The 20,825-nt window shown below is 57.2% G+C and overlaps 3 protein-coding genes across 13 annotated transcripts; 1 reads left to right on the forward strand and 2 right to left on the reverse strand.

Annotated features, from left to right (window-relative positions):
• Positions 1 to 91: 91 nt before the first annotated feature.
• On the reverse strand, positions 92 to 2,878 carry HIRIP3 (HIRA interacting protein 3). The gene is made up of 7 exons (XM_060649742.3): positions 2,697 to 2,878; positions 2,499 to 2,619; positions 2,269 to 2,383; positions 1,025 to 2,034; positions 756 to 924; positions 574 to 672; positions 92 to 490 (listed from the first exon to the last, which is right to left on the reverse strand). The coding sequence occupies exons 1-7, from the start codon at positions 2,759 to 2,761 to the stop codon at positions 327 to 329; spliced, it is 1,743 nt and encodes a 580-aa protein (XP_060505725.2). The 5' UTR covers positions 2,762 to 2,878; the 3' UTR covers positions 92 to 326.
• Positions 2,879 to 3,448: 570 nt separating this feature from the next.
• INO80E (INO80 complex subunit E) lies at positions 3,449 to 11,801 on the forward strand. Of its 11 annotated transcripts, XM_060648921.2 has the most exons (9): positions 3,449 to 3,555; positions 3,713 to 3,783; positions 4,013 to 4,065; positions 6,635 to 6,713; positions 6,791 to 6,926; positions 7,310 to 7,426; positions 9,364 to 9,459; positions 10,518 to 10,610; positions 11,206 to 11,318. In XM_060648921.2, the coding sequence occupies exons 1-8, from the start codon at positions 3,475 to 3,477 to the stop codon at positions 10,587 to 10,589; spliced, it is 705 nt and encodes a 234-aa protein (XP_060504904.1). In that variant the 5' UTR covers positions 3,449 to 3,474; the 3' UTR covers positions 10,590 to 10,610; positions 11,206 to 11,318. The 11 variants fall into 11 exon arrangements, with proteins under 11 accessions (XP_060504904.1, XP_060504897.1, XP_060504899.1 ...); XM_060648914.2 differs by lacking the exon at positions 10,518 to 10,610 and having other exon boundaries at positions 11,206 to 11,801; XM_060648916.2 differs by lacking the exon at positions 10,518 to 10,610 and having other exon boundaries at positions 7,361 to 7,426; positions 11,206 to 11,801.
• DOC2A (double C2 domain alpha) lies at positions 11,746 to 17,420 on the reverse strand. Its single transcript, XM_078440428.2, has 11 exons — positions 16,841 to 17,420; positions 15,846 to 16,123; positions 15,393 to 15,472; positions 15,094 to 15,168; positions 14,862 to 14,971; positions 13,199 to 13,325; positions 13,055 to 13,114; positions 12,815 to 12,978; positions 12,626 to 12,707; positions 12,439 to 12,535; positions 11,746 to 12,336 (listed from the first exon to the last, which is right to left on the reverse strand). Exons 1-11 carry the CDS (start codon positions 17,254 to 17,256, stop codon positions 12,191 to 12,193), a joined length of 1,635 nt encoding a protein of 544 aa, XP_078296554.2. The 5' UTR covers positions 17,257 to 17,420; the 3' UTR covers positions 11,746 to 12,190.
• Positions 17,421 to 20,825: the final 3,405 nt, after the last annotated feature.

Consider the following 20,825-nt stretch of genomic DNA (forward strand, 5'->3'; position numbering starts at 1 on the left):
ACACCTCGAACTCAATGCCCCCGAGATCAAGAGTTGCTCCTCCCAACTAAGCCAGGCACCCCCCGAGTGGGGACCAGTTTTGACCAAGTGATTCAAACAACTCCTTTATCGAGTCTTAAAAAATAATCCCTGTAAACACCTTAAACTGAGAACGTGAAGCTGAGAAGTAGGATCCCAACAATTTGTGTCCTTGAAGAAAGTCCTCTGAAGAAAGCAGCTTCTGCTCTGCAGGCACAGATTGGAGCGGGGGGGGGGGGGGGGGGGGGGTTGGCGGGCGGCATATCTGCTTTCTACAAGTGGAAAGCCTCCTGGGGAAGGTGAGGAGCTCAGTTACTCTCCCCATCACTGCTGATGATGCCACGCATATGTGACCAGTCTGGGGGTGGGGGGCGGGGCTGTTCATCCTCTGAGCCCAAAGTCCGGCGGTATAGCTCCCCTGGGGGATCTGCTTCTCCTGAAGGGTTCCAAGCCGTGCGTCTGCGTGGCCGACCTAGATTGGGGGGCAGGAAAAGCAGGAGATCAGTTGAGAAAACCCTAGCCCCATCTCTTGGGGAGTGGGAGGAAATCCCTCACCTGAACCACTGATGATGTTGGTAATGTCCAAGGAGGCTACCTCGGCCGCCTCCTCCCGCTGCTCCTTCAGGGCCCGACATTTCTCTAAGGAAGGATTGCCTGGGGCAGAAGAGGCTCATGATCCTCTCTTCCCCAGCAGCCAAGGCCCTCTCCCACAGCCCCCAGGGCACACCCGGCCTCACCCTTCATGCCCAGGGCTTCCAGCTCTGCCCGGAGGACACTGAGGCGCTCCTTGTGTGAGCGGCAGGGGCCCAGAAGCTTCTTGTAGTTTCGATGGGCACCACAGGCCCGAATGTAGCGCTTTAGCCTCATCACGGCTGGGTGGTCCTCACCACGGCGACCGGAGCCAGCCTGGCAAGGAAAAACAGCAGCTGAAGGCCAAACCTTCAGAGTTTGAGACGAGGTCTCCGTCTTCCCTAAAGGTGGCCTCCCAGCCCATCTTCACCCTCACCTTCCTGCCTTTGGACTGTGGACTGCCGTCTGTGGAAGAGGAGGAGGAGCTTCGTGCCCGGCCTTTCCTGGAGCTTTTCTTGGAAGAGCGGTTCCCCCTCTCCCCCTTAGGGCTATCCTCTGCCTCACTGTCACTCACCTCCCTCTCTGAGTCACTCGCCTCACCACTGATACCGCCCTCTTTGGCTGTCTTTGCAGCACCTTCAGCAGTTGGTTTCACCTTTCTCCAGCTGTCTTCCCCATCCTCGCTGCTTCCACTCTGCCTTTTCCCACCTTTCTGCGGGGTCCTGTCCTTGCTCTTTCTCTGCACCAGGGGCTCTTCATCTCCCCCGCTGTTATCCCCACTGCCTGCTGCTGCTTTTTCCTCTTCTTCCTCTGTTTCCCCCGAGTCTCCTAGTAGCCTGGCTGCCCTGCTTTTCTGCTCGCAGCTCCTCTCCTCCCAAGCTGACTTTTTCCCTCCACTGCCCCGGGCTCCAGCTTTCCAATCCTTTTCCTCTTTCTCTCTGTTCTCTTTCTTCTTGGCTATGGTGTCTTCCTCCTCACTGTCCTTTGCACTTTCCTGGTGGCTTTTAGCACCTTTCTTTCCCTCCGCCTTCTTTCTTGTCCTCTGGGCAGGTTCCTCCTCACTGTCCTCACTCTCTTCCCTGGCCTGCTTCCTACTGGCTGAGGTTTTGCCTGGTGCCTGCTTCTTCTTTGTCACAGGTTTCTTCCCAATCCTGCCTCTGGACTCCTCCTCGTCCCCTTCCTCATCTTCCTCACTGCTCTCTTCCTTTGAGACCTTACTTGTTCTGGCGGAGCCCTCTTCCTCCTCCCCACTGCTCTCCTTCACCTCCCTCTCTAATCCAGTCTTTGCAGCCAGGTCCCTCTGCTGTTCCTCATCACTGCTCTCCTCAACTGCTTTCCTTGAGGCTCGCTTTGGACTCTCCTCCTCTGCTGAACTGACTTCTGCTGCCATCCCATTCTTTGCTGAGAGGCCAAAACAGTCTGGACTGGAGGCTGCAGAGCTGGGCTCTGGAATATGGAGAGAAAAGAAGGTTGGGATGGGTTCCTCCTGTCCCTTCTCTCTCCACTTGGTATTGGTTACCTCTGACAGATGGAGGGAAGGGCAACAGAAAACACAGCTATCAATCGGTCCACCCTGCTCCTGGTTCCTGACTCACTGGCCTCGTGCCCTCATCTAATGCTTTGGGATATAATGCATGCACGATACTTTTTGAATAAACCAACTATACAAAAGTCACTAACCTGACTCCGAATTGAAACGGAACCTTTTTCTCCCAGGGCCACTGCTGGGGGTGGGAGGCCTCTTAGCCTTCTTGGCAAGATCTGGCCTCTCTTCCCTGGCACCTGCTTCATCCACCTGCGTGGGCGCAAGAGGTCAAAACGTGTAGGAAGGTTGTGTTCCCTACGCCATCCCAGGCCCCTCCTCCTCAGCAACAAACCCCGCCTCCCGCGGCCCAGGCTCGCGCCCACACCTGCACTTTCAGCAGCTCCTTCTCCACCAGCCGCTTTAGTGCTTGCTTCTCGTCGGGTTCCAGGTGGTCGCGGCCCGCGTGAGCCAAGAACTTCCGCCGCACTATGGAGTGCGTGAGCGTGCTGAGGAGACATGTGTCAAGACGGAGTCCCCGTCCCGCCCCTGCCCTTTCCAACCCCAATTCCAGTCTCTAGTGCACCTGAGGTCCGGGCGGCCTCGGAAGAAGCTGCGGATGAACTCCTGCATCTCGTTCTCCCGCGCCATTTTGCTCCACCTGGGATTGGTGGCTCCCGCCTTTTTTTCTTCTCGGCCTCCGTCACCGCGTTTGACAGGAGCTTGCGCACTCGGGAGGGTCGTGACGCGGTGAGGGGAGGGACGGTTGGGGGTCGGTGGCGGGTCGCTTGGACCGAGAACTTTGCCAGACAAAACTTGTTTTCCTCGGGTAGTTGGAGGGTCTCGCGGCTCCTTTTCTTAGGACCAATCGTTTTTTCAAGTTCTCGTTAGAAACCGACTGGGCGCCCGCAACCTTTGGGTGTAACGTAATCAACCTGCGACATTGCCTCCTCTCGTGGTCACAGGCCCTAGCTAGGCGACTGTGATTTCGAAAGACAGATGGAAAAGGATATCCTCGCCTGAAAACTAGGAATCCCTGGAGGCAAGTCTTGCGGCTTCCGATTGCTAAGCACATCTGGAATCAGTAAACGTGCCTCCGTCGTCCGCCATCTTTATGACCTCATCGCGTCGCTGCGACGCCATCTTCAGCGTAGCCCCTGGAAGCAACGTTCCTTTGCCGGTGTTCCCTAAGAGGGCAGCCCCTGTGGTTAAGATCCCTGGGCGCAGGGTACGCCGGGAGTTGTAGTCCCAGCGGACACAGCCTTGCGGAGTCTCCGGAAGTGGAGGCGTGAGAACCCGGGCTGAGCAGGCTCCGGGTAGCGGGACGCCCGGCTACAGCTGGGGCACTGCTCCCGCGGCAGGTCATGAACGGGCCGGCGGACGGCGAAGTGGACTACAAGAAGAAGTACCGGAACCTGAAGCGGAAGCTCAAGTTCCTCATCTACGTGAGTGCTGGCGTGAGAGGTTGTGGGGGGTGAGGCCTGGAGTCTGTAGGACCTCAGTTTACCCACGTGTAAAGGGGAGTGGAGTGAGCTGTCCCCAGGTCCCGGGCGTCTTTACGGGTGGCCGTTGGCTCAGCGCCCCACCTTGCCTGTAATACAGGAACACGAGTGCTTCCAGGAGGAACTGAGGAAGGCGCAGAGGAAGTTGCTGAAGGTGTCCCGGGATAAGAGGTGGGACACGGTGGGGGTGGGGGAGTGGGGGGAAGGGGAATGCCTGCGGGTGATGTGGCTCCTGTGGATCTACATTCGGACCCTGTCCTTGGAATTAGGCCACAAATGCATGGCGCCTTCCTTGGGGCTGTTGCAAGGATCCAACGGGCCGGCTGGACGGGACAGGGTTCCGGGAGAATGTTACTGAGATGGCAACCAACACTCTTGTTCTCCCCGCCTCTTCCCTTAGTTTCCTCCTAGACCGACTTCTGCAGTACGAGAACGTGGATGAAGATTCTTCTGGTGAGCAAGGTCATGAAAAATTGTTGGAGGACATGGCTCCTGGCACTTCAGCAAGCCTCCTGGGCCCCTCCTTTTAGGCTGCGGAGGCTGATAAAAACCTCCGGTGGTTCTTAAATCTATCGGTTATCCTTCACTCAAGCATTTATTGCTTTGCACAGGGGATACAGTGGAATTCGCATTCTGGTTGAGGGTGATAGGAAAGCAAAGCAGCTAGGGTCTCAGATGTGAAAGGAATAAAATCAGGGTTGTATGGTAGTGATTGGAGCAGAGCAGGGGTTGATAAGCTTTTTCTGTAAAGGACCAGGTAATAAATCGTTCAGGTTTTGCAGAGCTGTTGCAGCTACCCAGTTCTGCTGTGGTGGTGCAAAAGTAGCCAGAGGTGATCTGTAAATAAATGAGCTTGGATGTGTTTCAATAAAACTGTATTTATGGACACTGAAATTTGAATATCATGTAATTTTCACATGTCATAAATAGCATTTTTTTTATCCCTGCCCCCGACCATTTGAAAATGTAAAAGCCATTCTTAGTTTGCAGACCGTGTAAAAGCAGGTGACAGGGAGCGTCCACAGTGCTCAAGAAAAGCCTTTTTCGAGAAGTAATATTTGAGCTGAGACCGAGATAAGAAGCAGAAATCAATCTTGGAAAGATAGAAGGGAGAGATTTTCAGGTGGAAGAAATGACAAAGGCAGAGGGAAGAACGGACCAGGCTGTCTGGAGAGCAGCAGGGCTGAAGCATGTAGTGTTTCCAGACTTTGTTTTGAGCCTGGGACTCATTACATCAGACCAGGTCCCCCGTGCATACTTACTTACAAAATAATTTAATGAAACAGTGTTAAGATCATTGTATACAATTTGTTCTGTTGGTGTGTAGACTTTCTTTCTTTCTTTCTTTCTTTCTTTCTTTCTTTCTTTCTTTCTTTCTTTCTTTTTAAACTTAATGCTGGTTGCAAACCAGTCAATTGACTTGATGACCCCACTAATGGATTGAGACCCACAGTTTGAAAAAGTATAAAGGTGGGCGTTTGTGGTCCCGTTCCAGGGTCCGGTCCATGTAACTCATTTGAAATACGGTCACCTCTTCCCCATGGTGCCTTAAAACACTGGTCTGGAGCAGGGGTGGGCAAGCAACAGTCAACGTGGCTGTTTGCTTTTGTAACGTTTTATTGGAACACACGCCGCCCATTTGTTTATGTATGATAGGACAGCGGATGATGCGTGAGATCAGAGAAACAGGCAGGAGCCAGCTCGTGTAGGTCAAGGCAAAACGTTTGGCTTTTTATTCTTGTTTCTCATTGTCTGTTTACTCCTTTCCTGAGATCTTCCAGTTAGTTTGCTGTTTGAGGGGGACTTCGGGACAGGAGCTATGAGAAAACCAGCAAGTTCACGGTCACAGTGGAGTGAATCTGAGGGGTGACAGCCACAGCTGTCAGCCACCACTCCTATCCGGGAAAAGCCCACAGTCTGGTCAGGGAGACACCCACACACGACACATCTTAGCACAGTGTGAGGAAAACCATGACAAGTGAGAGTAGCGAGTTGTGGGAGAGCCCGCAATTAACTGAGCCTGAAGGATTCCAGAAGGATTTTTCCCAGAGAGGTAGCATTTAATCCGCTTCCTAAAGGATCTCTCTGAGCAGGGAAATTGGGAACAGCATATGATCACGGGTCTCAGGGGTTTTTTTGTTTCTTAAGTTTATTTCGTGTGAGAGGTAGGGAGGGGCAGAGAGAGAACCCCAAGCAGGTTCCACACTGTTAGCGCAGAGCCCAATGTGGGGGCTCGAACTCACAGACTGTGAGATCATGACCCAAGCTGAAGTTGTCCGCCTAACCAACTGAGCCACACAGGTGCCCCTGTCAGTTATTTGGAAATGAACCGTGGGCCTTCGAGGTGAAGTACCGAACCGAGAGATGAATTTCTTTTTGAGAACATAGGTGGGCATGATGTGGATAGTACAGTTTGGTTGGGAGACCAGAAAGGTAGGTTGAGACCAGATTAAGAAGCACTCCGAGTGCTTGCAGGCAGTGGGGAACGTCACCAGGAAGGCCGTGATCGACTTTACCTTTAGATCATTCTGGAATTGAAGTACTCAGTGGGTGGAGGGAGAGGTGAGATTGCTTAGAGGTGATTTTGATGGTGGCCCGACCTAATAAAGGCCAGTGGTCTAAAGTGGTCAAGGAGTCAGAGATGTGGGTTCAAGTCCCAGCTCTACACTTTGCTCTCTGAGCCACAGTGGCCTCCTATGGAAAATGGATGTGATGCCCTCGTCTTCCCCCTTGGTTGGTTATGAAGACAGGGAGTAGCAGTGACCCAGAACACTCTTTCAGAGCCTGGCACACAGTTAAGTGCTTGACAGATGTGTTATGATGGAGTCCAGTCAGGAAGTCCATTGTCAAGGACGTTTCAGGAAGCTGGAGAGGCTGTGGGCCTCCCAGCATAGCGTGTATGTGCCATCTGGGGAGTCAGATTCCCTGGGCCCCTTCCATAGAGTTGAGATTGCACCTCTCTGAGGTAGACTGGAACCCCCCTCCCCCCGCTGCCCCACTGATCAGCCCTCCCCCCTCACAGACTCAGATGCCACTGCATCTTCAGATAACAGCGAGACAGAGGGAACACCCAAGTTGTCGGACACGCCAGCCCCCAAGAGGTGAGAAGAAGCCATCATTCTTCTCTGGGGGTGGAGGGTAGGGCGGGTACCTGGGCTTCCTAGCTGCTTCTGACCAGCCCCCTCCCCTGTCCTTTCTCCAGGAAGAGAAGCCCTCCACTGGGGGGTGTCCCCTCCCCCTCCAGCCTCTCCCTGCCTCCTTCAACAGGGTTTCCCCTTCAGGCCTCGGGGGCCCCCTCCCCATACCTGAGCTCGGTGAGTTGGGGTCAAGGGTGGGAAGTATAAGTGAGATGCCTGGGAAGAAGGTGGGCATCGTTTGGGCAGATGGGCCTCATGAGGGGTGAGGCCGGCCCAGCCCTGGGGGCGTCTGTCTGGGTGTGACCAGCAAGCGTTCCTTGGAGGGGTGTGAGTCGCGGCTGCCCGCTTCTCTCTGGCGTAGGAATGGGGGACAGACGTGACTGAGGAGAGCAGAGCTCAGGACAAAGTCCTGCTGCTGTCCCCTCCCCTTCTGTTCTCAGGAGCCACACTCATCACCATCTCTTGTTTTTCCATTCTTCCTCCTGTTTGCGTTTCTTCCCTTCACCCCCCACCCCATCCACTCCATTTCCCATCTCCATCCCCCTGACTCCTGCCTGCAGCTGGCTTCCCCCCCCTACCCCCCATTCCCTTCCGACTACCTGGCCCTGCAGCTGCCCGAGCCCAGCCCCCTGAGGCCCAAGCGGGAGAAACGGCCCCGCCTGCCCCGGAAACTCAAGGTACCCTGATTGGGGAATGTTAGGGAGGGGCCAGGATGGCAGGAGGACAGCCAGCTGAGGGAGGCTCAAGACAGGGGCTGGGGCCGGTCCAGAAACTTCCAGGGATTGATTTAGGGCTGCTGGGGGCCCAACCCAGGGCCGGGCGCCGAGGGCCAGGTCAGAGAAGTGCTGGCCCATAGGCTTAGTGAGGAGAAAAATGAGGGGTAGGACCAGCCTTGTGGGACTCAGAGTGAAGACTCCTGGAGGCCAGTCTCGTTTTTCATAGCTGTTCTGTGATGCCAGGCAGTCCCAGGGGACAGGCAAAGTTGTGGACAGTCAAGTCAAGGCTGCACCAGTTAAAAACCACGTGACCGTGAGCAGGTCTCTCTGACCCTCTAGATCTCCAGTTTTGCATCTGTAAATGAATGAGTGACGAACAAGGGTTTTTGGAGCACCAACTATGTACCAGGTGCTGTCTTAGGTGCTGCAGATGCAGTAGTGAACAAAAGAGACAAGAAATCCCTGTTCTAGCAAGAGCGGGGGAAAATAGACCCGATAAATCGGTGGCAGTGCTAAGACATGGAGCCAGGTGAAGAGCATGGGAAACTCTAGGGTAGATAGGAGCTGGTACTTAATGGGCGTCTGGTCTGGGACGGTATTCGGTCAGAGGCTTAAAAGAAAGGAGAACCAGCCATGCGGCTCTCTGGGAAAGTGTTCCAGGGAGAACAGGCAGCGCGAAGGCCCCGTGGAGGGTGGGTGTTTGGCTTGTTCAGGGACCAGGAAGGAGGTCGGTGTGGTCGGAGGCAAAGGAGGGGTAGGTGGGGGAGTGCGTAGATCGGAGAAATAACCAAGGGGCAGGATTGTGGAGAGCTTTCCGGGTGTCGTAAAGATTTTACTTGTGCTGCGAATAAAGCGGGGAGCCATGGTAGAAGGTCTGTCAGAGAGGAATCTGCTCCAGTTTACGTGGTTCGCTGCTGTGTGGAGAGTGGACTGGGGAGGGGCTGGGTCAGGATGAATTGGGGAGACCTCCGGGGAGGCTCCTGCGGGGAAGCGGGTAGAGCCGCTGAGAAGTGGCTGCTGGATCGATTTCAAAGATTGAGCCATGGGAAGACCAGCACAGGCTGTGGGAGAGAGCAAAGGCAAGGGCGAGTCCAGGGTGTGGGTCCCGAGCCAGGGAAGAAGTGGGCTAGCCTTTCTCTGGGACCAGGAGATGTGGGAGGAGCAGCTTTGGGAGGGAAAACGAGTTTGGTTGTGGATGCATCAAGATGTTGGCTGGAAATGCCAGCCAGACGACAGAGGAACGTGAGCCTGGGGCTCGTGGGTGCGCATTTTGAAGCCATCAGCGTGGAGGCGGGCGCGATTATTGGGTGAGAACGTGGATGGAGAACAGAAGAGGCCTGTGCACTGAGCCCCAGGAGAGATGGGGCACAGAGGACACAGTGCCCTCCCAGCTCTGAATCCAAGTGGAATTCAGACTGGGCAGGCCAGCTTTCAAAGTGGGTAGACTGTAGACACAAGGCCCTGGAGCCAGGAGCAAACTGAAAGGTCGCTTTGTGGCGATTAGGAGTGTGGGTTTTGGAGTTCACATCTCAGCTGTGTCTCTTACTCCTTCGGTGACCTTGGGTCTTGAGCCTGAGAAATGGGTAGATAATGCGTGATAATGCTGGCCCTTCGATCTCCTTGGCAGGGATTTTGCTTCTTGTCTGTAGGGCAGGATAGTGGAGAAAGCAGGGGTCAGCGAAGCCTGGAGCGGATGGGTAGGGGTGTGGCATGGCGGTTTGAGGCTTTCTAAAGTGCTGGGTCCTGAAGAGCTAAGTTCTGATCATACCGGCACGAGAAGGTTGGTTGAGAGAGGGGCTGGGATCTGTTGCTGTGGTGGAGGAAGGGATAAGTCGGGGAAGGCCTCCAAGAAGAGGTCATATTTGGGCCAAGGGAAAGTGAGATTTGGAAATTTGCAGGCTGAGCAGGAGTGGAAGGAAGACGAGAGACATGGTGAGAATATTGTTTGGGCTGACGCAGGAGTGAGAAGAGAGGACGTCGGAAGGAAAGACAGGGTGAGGTGGGGCCGCAGAAGGCCTGGGTATCCAGAGCCAGGATGTCCTGTTAAGGGGTGGGGGGGTCACTGAACTTTCTGGTGACTTCGTCTGAGGAGACAAGAGACAGGCACAAAGACAGGAACAGGTCAGTTAAGAGCCCTGGCCTCAGTCAGACAGAGTGGGTTTGAGTCCCAGGTCCTCCAAGCACCCACCTTGTGACATTGAGCAAGTCATTTGCCCCTCTGAGCCTCGACTTTCTTCTCTGTTCAGTGGGGTTAGTGTAGGATAAAGTGAGTTAAAGAAGAGAAAACACATAGCCCAGTGCACGGTCCCTGGTAAGCTGTGGGTAAACAGGAGTGCTCTCGGTCACACAGAGGCAGCCATTGAGTAAGGCCAAGCAGGTGTGGGCTGTGGGGACGAGGGTGGGGATCCAGTGGTGGCAGCCAGAGGAAGGAGGCTTCCTCATGGAGCTGGGCCTCCTATCACTGGTCCCAGCAGACTCTTGTACCTGGAGGCACCGACCAGGAGGTAAAAGCCACCGCCACCCCAAGGACAGCAGCCTGAGGGCTGAAGGTGTGAAAGCAATCCCAGGGACACCGTAAAGACACATATAAGCGCTTCCTGCCACACCGACCTGGGGCCAGATGGGACACACTGCCCACTGGGGTCCCAGGAGCCCTGTGCCTTAAAAGTCTCCCTTTGCAAGTCTCAGATTCCTCCTCTGGCCCATGACCTCCCCTCCCTTCGAGGGTGTTCGGAGTGGTCAGAGACCATTCATGGAAATCACCTGGCACAGAGCAGGTGCTCAGTTTGTGCCCACAGGCAAAGGGTGAGACCCCCCCTCTCACAGAGCTCTCTGTGGGGAGGACATCCGGCGACGGTGAGGCTGGAGGGTCGGGCAGGACAGAGGCCACTTCTCAGCCTCAGAGGACAAAGCAGGACTTTTGGTAAATAGAAAAAGGCACTCCAGGTGGAGGGACCGGCCTGTTCTCAGGCACGCCTTACCACCTGTCCCAAGGGCAGCGAGGAGCCTTTCCCTTGTGTGGAGGAGTGACGTGCTCAGGTTTGTGTTTTAGAGAGCTCACTCTGGCTGCAGTGTGGAGGAAGAGCTGGCTCTGGGAGAGGCTGAAGGCAGGGAGTCCAGTTAGGAGGCTGGGACCGTAGCCCAGGTGAGCTGTGAGAGGAGGGCCTGGCCTGGGCCAGCGGCTGCGGGTATCCCAAGGAGGGGCCCATCCAAGATATAAGAGGTAGAAACCTCCCGTGGCGGGGGGGGGGGGGGAGGGGGGGCAGAACCTCGGACACCCTCCACCTAACCAGTGAGTCCCGAAGTAAGAGGAGGAGAGGAGGCCAGTGCTGGCAAAGTGGGGTCTGGGGTGCCCAGAGGCGGGCGGGCAGGCAGGTACCGGAGGCTGACTCTGACCGGCTGTGAGTGCCGACACAGGGGCAGCCAAGGTGCCTCCCTGGAGAGGGCAGGGCCAGGCCTTCCCCTCCTGGTTTCTGTAAGACCCCTCACCACCACCACCCTCATCACCGCCTCCATCACCACCCCTCACCTCCAGGCACTTGCTGGTTCGAGGCTCAAGGGGCTGAGGTGGGGCAGGCCCCTGATTCCAGCATTGGCCAGCCCGGCTGTGTCCACTACCCCTTGAATGAACCTTTGCCCCCTTCCCCATCCCCCAGAACTGCCTTAGGAGGCACTGCCAGCCCCCTGGATTCCAGTGCCTCCCTGACAAGCCCACCCTGTGTTTCTTCCCCCTGCTGCAGATGGCCGTGGGACCCCCTGACTGCCCTGTGGGAGGGCCGCTGACTTTCCCAGGCCGGGGTTCTGGGGCTGGGGTGGGGGCAGCCCTGGCCCCACTGCCGCCCCCCAAGATGCCTCCCCCCACGATCCTCAGCGCCGTCCCTCGGCAGATGTTCAGCGACGCGGGCAGCGGGGACGATGCCCTGGACGGGGATGATGACCTGGTGATCGACATCCCGGAGTGATACCCCCACCCCCACCCCCGGCCAAGCCCTTGCCCCGTGCCCGATGCCAGCACACACGAGCCCCCAGCTTCCGCAGAGACGTTTATTGACGCCCAGTTGCCATGCTGCGGCCACTGACACAATCAGAAAAGGCGTAAACATGCACGAACGTCCCCTGGAAGGTGGGTCCCCACTGGGGAGGGCACAGGCCCTGCCCTCACATCCCAGCCCCATCCAGGGGACAGTTATTTAAATGAGTGGCCAGGAGCACTGCCACCTCTCCGAGAGGCAGAGACCCTGCAGTGGCCCCCCACTTAAAAGGGCAGCTGTACAGGGCTAGGTTGGTTGGTTGGTTGGTTTTTAACGAAGATTCTGTATTAAAGGAGTGGCTCTTTTTTGTTTTTCGTCCTCTTTTTTGGAAACATTCTCCTCCTCCAAACCCCCCCCCAATCCGACCTCCTCCCTGCGGGCCGAGGGGGACGGGGCAGCCTGGAGAGGCAGGAGAGAGGAGCGCAGCCCCCTGCAGGTGTGCACAGGATGGGTGTTTGCATATTTGCGTAGTAGCGAGTCAGGCAGGAGGAAGTTTGCATATGTGAATATAGATCTCCACGGTCCCTCACGAGAAGACAGACCCACGGTCACGCAGACTCTCACAAAATAAGACAGGTAGTGGGGGGCGGGGCTTCCACCCCGTGTAAACGTGCAACACACTCGTGCGAAGGTTGGGTACTGGACCTGGCCCCGGGGGAGGGGGGGGCCCTGTGCTGGGCAGGTGTGGTCCCGCTCAGGCCGAGGGCAGAGCCCCGGCCGCAGGGGGCAGCTCGCTGGTGAGGGTGTGCCAGCGTTCCAGGGCTGCGTCCGGCTGCTGCAGACAGTCACGCCAGTGCTTCCGGGCCTCTCCCCGAGCCCCAGGCCCCAGGGACACGCCACCTGGGAAGCAGGGAGAGGCAGGCAAAAGCAGGGTCCATCTCACTGCCGGTCTGCGCCCCCCCCCACCCCCATCAGCGCCACCCAGCAGGCTTCCCTCCTCACCGATGAAGTCGTTGGATTTGCCAATGTCATAGTCCCAGACTGTGACTTCCAGGGTCTTGGTGGCCAGAGCAGAGAGCTCCATCTCGTAGAAGAAGTCCTGGGGCGGAGCAGGCCACATCTTCCCTGAGGCACTGGCCCCTGTCGCGAGCGTCAGCCCCCCTTGATTTCTGAGCCCTGCCCCACTTACCTCGTTAAATTCTGGATTGAGAGTCTTCTTCTTCACACACGTTTTATGCTTGGATTTTTTATCCACGTCAGGTCTCAGGTACCTGCCGAGGAGGGGGTGGCAGTGGAGTGGGGCGGTTAGGGACAGGAGAAGCCCCGGGGGAGGATGGGGCAGAGGTCAGGCTCCCTGGGGAGGGAGGGGTGGGCTCACGTCTTGACGTAGGGGTCGGAGTAGCCATTGACGTCCATGGCGGCCAAGTGGGCGCAGCGCACGATGCCCACCAGCAGCCCCCGGCGCCGAGAGCTGTAGCTGAGGCTCAGCAGGATGCGCCCACGCTCTTCCAGCAGCCCGGGGCCCTGCTCTGCCTGTTCCAGCTGTGGGGCAGACGCAGGGGTCAGCCTGCATCCTCACCACCCCCCACCCAGATGCGGTCCCTGTGAGGTGCCTCACCTCCTTCAGGTAACAGGAGATGCCCCTCAGCGCTGCTGACATGGAGGAGGGTGAAGCCAGCTGAGGGGGCAGAGAGAAGGTTCTGGAAACTGGCCTCCCCAGGGCCCGCTCCCCCCACCCGGCACCCCACAGCCCCACACAGACCGGGACCTGGCGCTCAAGGCAGATGTTAAAATGTTTCTTCTGTGAAGGCTTGAGGCGGCGGAGGGGTACTCTGATCTCCCCAATGAATTCATTGTGGCTCAGCTTGTCCTCGTCACAGACGGAGATCCTGGCAGGGAACTGCAGGGTCAGGGCCCCCTGGCGTACCTGAACCTGCTCCAGTGTGAAGAGAAGGGTCCTCCGACCAAAGTCTGAGCACCTGAAGCCAGTGCTAGCTGTACCCTAAATACTCTGCGCCTCGCCTGTCTCACGGGCCGTGTGGTGAGCACCAGGCCCAGAGCTTGAGAAGGGTGCTTTGATTTGCCCTGTTCCTCCACCCCTCCCTTTCCAGCTGCCCAGGCCATCCCCGGTCCATCAGGACCTGCGCCGCCACTGTAGGAAGCCCTCAGATCTTGAGGCCCACTACCCTCCACTGCCTCCACTCAAGAGCCTGGGGACAGGATCCAACTGAATGTGCCCAGGGCATGCACTGGTGGATGTGGGTCAGAGATTCAGTATGTGAGGGCTAGAAGGGCCTTGAGCAGCCTTGCGCAGCGGGACAAGGATCCCACACCTCCTCTGACTCTCCTGTCCTTTTCTGCATGGAGCCGGGGAACCAGCCTGGGGGGGATACGGGAGCCCAGCCATGAAGCAATGGTTGCTTTTAGTTCCATGCGTCCCCTTCTGCAGCCCCCTGCACTTTCTTTTGTCCTGATGCTCTCGAGGAGCTATGTCATGTAGGGATATTTATACCCCAGCTCTGCCACTTGCTGGCCACCTATGTGACCTTGGACAAGTCACTTAAGCTCCCTCTACCTCAATTCCCACCTCTAAATGGAGATAATGAGTACCTACCTCCCACAACTATTGGGATCAAGGGAAATAAACATAAAGACGCATAGCCCAGGGCTGGGAGCACTAGTGAGCACTCAGCTATTGGGCCTAATTCTCTCCCATCTGAAAGATGGGCCAGACTTCCTGGAGTCAGGTCTGTTCTTCCCTCCAGTCTGCCTCACAGCCAACATCAGGGCGATCTCCAAAACACAACCCTGACTGTGCGCCTGCCCCCGTACAAACCTTCCCCTGGTTTCCCAATTTGCCAAGAGCGCCGATAAAGGTCTCCCAAGCCTGGGTTTTGCTGCCCTTCACTCAGGTCGGGGACTACACTCCCCACAGCTCCCTCTCCTGGGGTGATGGAGCAGGTTTCCTGTCCTGATGGATGTTAGGGAGACACAGGCAACAGCATGGTTGCTACACAGGTCTGACTTGTCAGGGGCTCTGAGGAGGGGTCTCGGTGACCAGAGAAAGCTTCCAGGAAGAGGCACAGCCTAAATTTTGAGTGGGATTTAGTCTGGCCAAGAGAGAGGAAGCGGGGAGCACTTTCCATGGAAGAGACACAACAGGCAAAGGTCAGGAGCATAGAACCTGACCACTCCGAAGACAGCAGTCCTCTGTTGGAGCAGCAGTAGGAGGAGATATTTGGGGAACAGGAATGCCAGGGAAACCTCTGGCCTACTGCCGAAGGGGATGGGGAGCCCGTGATTGTTCTTGAGCATCTGAGAGGCACTTAATGGGAGGCAGATCAACCAAAGAAGGTGCCAATAACAGCTGTCCCAGAGGACAGCTGAGATGGAATCCTTGGTAACAGGGAGAATGGAGCGCTCACCTGAGCACCTTGTGGGTGATGTCATCATCCGTGATCCCACTGTACGTCAGATCTTCATTCCACACGGGATTCAGCGTGTTCCTCTGAGTCTTAGTTTTTAGCTTATTGGCCTGAGGTGTGGGGGCAAACGTTCTCAGGACATGTCCCCCTGACCCGTGGAGGCTGAAGGTAGGGGAAGGTTGGGGGCAGACCCACAGGCCGGGTCAGGCTAGGGGAGGAAGGAGGACGTTACCTTGCAGGCTCCAGGCAGCAGGTGCAGCTTGACGTAGGGGTCGGCCAGGCCATTGAAATCCATGGGCTTGAGGCCCTGCAGGGGAGCAGAGGGAAGAGGGCTGTAGGCTCCCAGCCCTCCCTCTCTCCTTCCCTCCCTCCCTCTGCAGAGTGGTTGTGGAGAGTCAAGAAGAAGGGTGCTGGGGAATAGGGGGAGGGGGAAGGAGAAGGGATCCAGCCCAGGGAAGGAAAAGTGGAAAGTCACCCCTCCCAGGGTGCGAGGCAAACAGGGCCAGGGCTTGGGGGGCGGGGAGAACCCACCTTGGCCCTGAGGATACTACAGTGCAGAGTGCAGGAGGCCTGGTCGTAGAGAAGGTCAAACTCCAGCATGCCCAGGGCGGCTGCAGAAGAGGGAAGAGTCAGTGTGTGAAGACAGGTGTGTGAGACCGGTGGGCAGACGGGCTGTTGCGCTGGCGGTGAAGGTGTGTGCCCGGCTGTGTCTGTCAGCCTGCGAGTGTGTGCGCGCATCTGGGTCCCTGGCTGGGCCGTGACTGGGGCTGTGTGGGTGGTTGAGTGTCTCAGCAGAAATATTGAATATTGAGCCTTGCTGAAACTGTAGCCTCCACACTGACTGCAGCCGTGGTGGGCCTGCCTCCCCCAATGCGCCCAGCAGGGCCCCCAGCCCCTTTCCACAGCCCTGAGGCGTTCCCCACCCTCCCCCCCCCCCCCCCCCCCCCCGGTTAGCCCCAGGGCCCTTCAAGCCCCCAGACTCACTGGTATCATCCGAGTCGTAGCTGTCCACCTCGGCTCCCTCCTCGGGCGTGGTGGCCCCAAGGAGGGCTGCAGGGGGGGCCAGGGCCAGGGGGGCCAGACGAGCAGGGGCCTCCCTGAAATCCCTGCCCCCGCCTTCGGGTCCTGGTCCCCGGCGGGGGAAGTAGTCAGAGATCTGCCGGATGGGCCGGATGGGCCCGGGGCACACGTTGATGGCCATGTGCTCCTGGATGTTGATGGTCATGCGGTCGCCCCTGCGGCCCCTCATGCAGCACCCTTGGCTGCGGGAGGGAGGTCCAGGAGAGCATGAGCCCAAGACGGACTCCTCATACCTGCTGTCTGCTGGCTGAGGGCCAGGCGGCAACCTCCCCAGTTGGTGGGACCCTCACCGGCCTCCCTTCCCAGGTGTCCAGGGAGAGGGTGGCCTGTGCCAGCTGGTGGGCAGGCAGGAGGCCTGGGCCCTCCAGACCCCAAGCTTTGCTCCTCAGGGGCTGGCCTGCCAGCCCTCCCCCCCACCCCATAAGTCCTGGCGCCACTTCAGCCATGCCTACATGCCTTTGGATTGTCCCTATGTCATCTTCCCAGCTCCTGCCCCTCCTCCTGGTCGGCCGTCTGCCCCCCCCCCCACCCCACCCCTGGGCTCTGCCTGCAGGGAAGCAGCCCCACAGGCCCCCTCCTCTATCTCTCTTAAGCTCTGTCCATCCCTCTGCACCAGGCGCTCCTCTGGACCGGGTGTCACCTTCCCCTCTAGGCTTTCATTGCCCACTGCCCCTTCATTCAGCCCCAGGACCTGCCTGCCGGCCTGCCTGCCTGGTACCACCCCCCAACCCTGCAGCCCAACCCCGGGACCCCTGCCTCCGATGTCTCCTCATGAGACTGGCTCTCTAAGAGGAGCCAGAAATTGCAGCCTCCGGGGAGCTAAACACCCCGTCGGCACAGAAGCTAACACACACGCTCGCTGTCACCCTCACGCCCCCCGGCGGCCCAGCCCTCTGCACCTGTGTCTCTGCCTCCAACAGGTGCCCAAGCACTGGGGGGATGGCGGGTACAGGCTGGGCGGTGGCAGCCGGCGATTCCCGGGGCGGCCAGCGAGAAGAGCGCGGAGTCCGGTGGTGAGAGCCGAGAGGGAGGGAGGGAGAGCAGGAGAAAGTGCGAGGAGGAGGGGGTGAGCGAGGTGGAGGCGAGGAAGCAGCCGGCGCAGGCGGCGGGGGGCGGGGAGGGGCGGCCGGAGGCTGGGGAGGGGGCGGGACTCTCCCGCCGCCGTCCGCTGGGCACACTTAGGGGAGCACGCGAGTGCACACACACACACACACACACACACACACACACACACACAGGCACTCCCGCGCACACGCCTGCGCCCACGTGTGCACGCTCGCACACATGCACAAACCCACCCCGGAGAACTTCGCATGCACACACTCGGAGACACACGGGCTCCCTGCGCCACCGGGAACCGGCAGCGAGAATTGCCCGGTGTTCCCCAACTCCCCGGGGACCCGGGCCTCCGCCCCCGCCCCCGCCCCCGCGCCGGGCCCGCGGCCCTCTCTGCCCTGTGTTCTCCTCGTTTCCAGGCCGGGTCTGCGGGGCCCGACCACCCGCCTGGTTGCCATGGCGACGCCCGCTCCTCCTCCCCCCTCCCCCCGAGTAGCTTCACGCCCCTCCCCCACGGAGAGCGTGTCGGGGAGGGAGTGGGTAATCAGACCCCCCCATCCCCAGACCCGTAGGGGCGGGGCTTAGAGTTCCGCAGTGACCCAGGGGTGGGCAGGGGGAGGGGATCTGATCCGCCCGCGGTCGCTGGCCTGGGATCTGGGGGTCCCCGAGCCAGGCTTGGGGAGCCTCACCGTCTGAGGGAGGAAACAGGTCCGAGCCTCTTCTCTGTGGCCGTTCAGGCGTCTCTCCGTGTGGCGCACCCTAGCCTCTGAGGGCCGGGGTCCCCTTCTCAGGGATGGCATCTCCCTTGGGGATCCACCCTCCCTCACCCCACCCCCTGCCATCTCCGATTCTGTCCATCAGGCGGGAAGGGCCGTCCGGCTTCCCTCTGAATGCCCCTGAGCCTTGCAGTTCAGCTCCACACCAGCCTGCCATTTCCCATCTGAACCCTGCCATCTGCCTGTCAAACTCCAGCCTGAGATCTTTGCTCTTCTTTGCCCCGAACTCGCCATCCCCCAACCCCACCCCCGCCATCCCTGCCCAAGACTGAGTCCTCAGAGTTCTCACGGTGGCCGGTGGCCGTCAAGGCCATTCAGCCCAAGACCCTGGCTTCTCCCATCTTGTCACCTCCATGACCTTTGGCTGGCTGGCAGGAATGTTCTTGCAGTTCCTAGAACACACCTGGATCCCTGAGGTCTCTCGACCTTTGCTCACAGGACCTCCACTGCCTGGAAGACCTTCCCTTCCTTCAGGGGTCATCCTGGGTCACCTCTTCCTTGGAGCCTTTCTGGAGCATCCCCACCACACCCCCTAGCTCCCAATGTGCTATCTTAGACTCAGTTCTCACCACCCTGGTTTGTCATGCCTGTGTACAGTTCTGTCTCCCCCACCCCCCACCAGGGAATGCCATGGAGGCCGCCCCAAGCAGGCCTAGCACTCAATTGGCCTCCCTAAGTATTGTGATTTTAAAGTAAGAGAAACGTGGCTGCACAGTCATGTGTATATACTCAACAGTACTCAACCGTATGCCTGCAAATGCTTAAGATGGAAATATTGTTGGGGTGCCTGGCTGGCTCAGTTGGTAGGTCATCCAACTCTTGATCTCGGGGTCGTGAGATTGAGCCCCATGCTGCACATGGAGTCTACTTCAGAAAAGAAAGAAAGAAAGAAAGAAAGAAAGAAAGAAAGAAAGACCGTTATGTGTATTTTTTTAATGCACGATTTTTTTTTTTTTTAATGAGAGAAAAGCAAAGTCAAACCACACTGAGATAGCACTTAGCACCTACCAGATGACAAAACTCAAAGCATCTGTTAACACACAACGTGTGCAACGCTGTGGGTAAATGGGCACCCCCCTCTGCGGAGGCCATTCTGACGGTGGATACCAAGATGACGAATACACAGACTCTTCCACCCAGAGATTCCACTTCTAGAATTTTATCCTATAGATAAATCCTAGAATTTATCCTCATGCTGGCCCATGAGCAAAACCGTTGGAGTTCAGGATTATTAACCACAGCGCGTTTACAACAGCAAAAGACTGGAAGCAACCTAAGCGTCCACAGGCAGGGGATTCATTCAATCAGGGATGACACAATTTCATACGATGAAATAGTATGCAGCCAGGACAAAGAAAGAGGCCCCTGTGCTTGTACTTGTAGAGTCATCATGCGGTCTCAGGTTAACTTAAAGTAAGGTGCAAGGCAGCACGTACAGAATGAGAAGAGAGTTCATATATGTTTGTTTATGTGTGTCTAACTTATCTCTGGAAGGCTGCCCAAGAAAGTGGTAACTACATTGACCTCTGAGATTGCTGCGAGGGAGGTTTGGGCAGGAATAGGAAAGACTTACTTTCCATCCTTTGTACCTTTTGAATTTTATACCGTGCACATATCCTGCCTATTCAAAAGAATACATTAAAATAATATGTATTTTTTTTAATTTTTTTTTCAACGTTTTTTATATATTTTTGGGACAGAGAGAGACAGAGCATGAACGGGGGAGGGGCAGAGAGAGAGGGAGACACAGAATCGGAAACAGGCTCCAGGCTCCGAGCCATCATCAGCCCAGAGCCTGATGCGGGGCTCGAACTCACGGACCGCGAGATCATGACCTGGCTGAAGTCGGACGCTTAACCGACTGCGCCACCCAGGCGCCCCAAAATAATATGTATTTAAAGGCAACCATCAGGCTTCCTTCAGGGATGTCCAAGATCAGAGAGGAAGTAGGACTCGGAGACCCTGTCCAGGACCAGAGCCGACAGGTTTGGAGTGAGGCAGATCTGGGTCTGCGTGAGAGGAGGGGCAAGCTGGACAAGAAGCCAGCGGTCCTGCCTCCTCCACTGTGGCCCCTTTTCACAGCTTAGCTCAGGCCCAGAAGCCCAGCTACACAAAGCCTTATTGGAGGAACACAGGGATAAAGCTGGAGCTCAAGCCCATAGCAGGGGAAATGGCAGACAGTGCTGAGCCCCGGCATGTTCACAGGTGGAAAGGTTTTCTTCCATCCATTTAGCCAATAAACATTTATTGAACACCTACTGTATACTCTGGTGACAACTGTGACCAAGATCAATGATCTCTAGCTTCACGGCCTTGTAGGGGAGACGGACAAAGAGACACCTCCAGTGCAGTGAGATTGATGCGGTGACGGGAGATGGTCAAAAGGCCGTGGGAGTTCCCTTCCCAGGGGAAGTGTTTTCTCAGCTGAGACCCGGGAGATAGGAGAAGTCGGCCGGTTCAAGTGCGAGGGCAAGCGTGTCGTAGGCACAGGCGTGTGCAAAGGGTGGCATGTGCCAAGGGAGGGAGGTCGCGGCAAGAGCTGAGGTGGGGAGTGGACAGGGCTGGGCAAGAGCTTTGCAGGTCAGGGTAAGAAGTTCATAATTCACTAGGCATCACAGGAAGCCATTGGAGGGTTTTAAGTGGTGGATCCGAGTGTTCTGGTTTGTTCTCCCTGAGGGAAGAGTGAACAGAAGTCAACCAGTCTACAGGCTGTTGAAATACCAGAGGAGGCATGGGGTTGACAGTGGGCAGCAGCGGAGGGGGAGGGAAGTGGGCGAACTTGAGATTCATGTTAGAAAATTGAGCCAACAGGTCCTGATGATGGCTTTGTCAGGAGGCGGGGGGGGGGGGGGGGGGGGTGGAGGAAGGGGTTGAACTGACTCCTGGGTGTTTGTGTGGAGCAGAGCATCTAGATGAACAATGAGACCGTTCGCAGCGATGGAAAACAGGAGCCAGTTTGTGATAGGAGAACCAAGAATTCCATTTGGGATCTATTGAGTTCGAGATGGTTTTGGACGTACAGAGACATGAAGCAGGAAGTTGGGTAGAGGAG

This window comes from Panthera onca, chromosome E3 (genome assembly GCF_046562875.1).
Source record: "Panthera onca isolate mPanOnc1 chromosome E3, mPanOnc1 haplotype 2, whole genome shotgun sequence".
NCBI classification, from domain to species: domain Eukaryota; kingdom Metazoa; phylum Chordata; class Mammalia; order Carnivora; family Felidae; genus Panthera; species Panthera onca.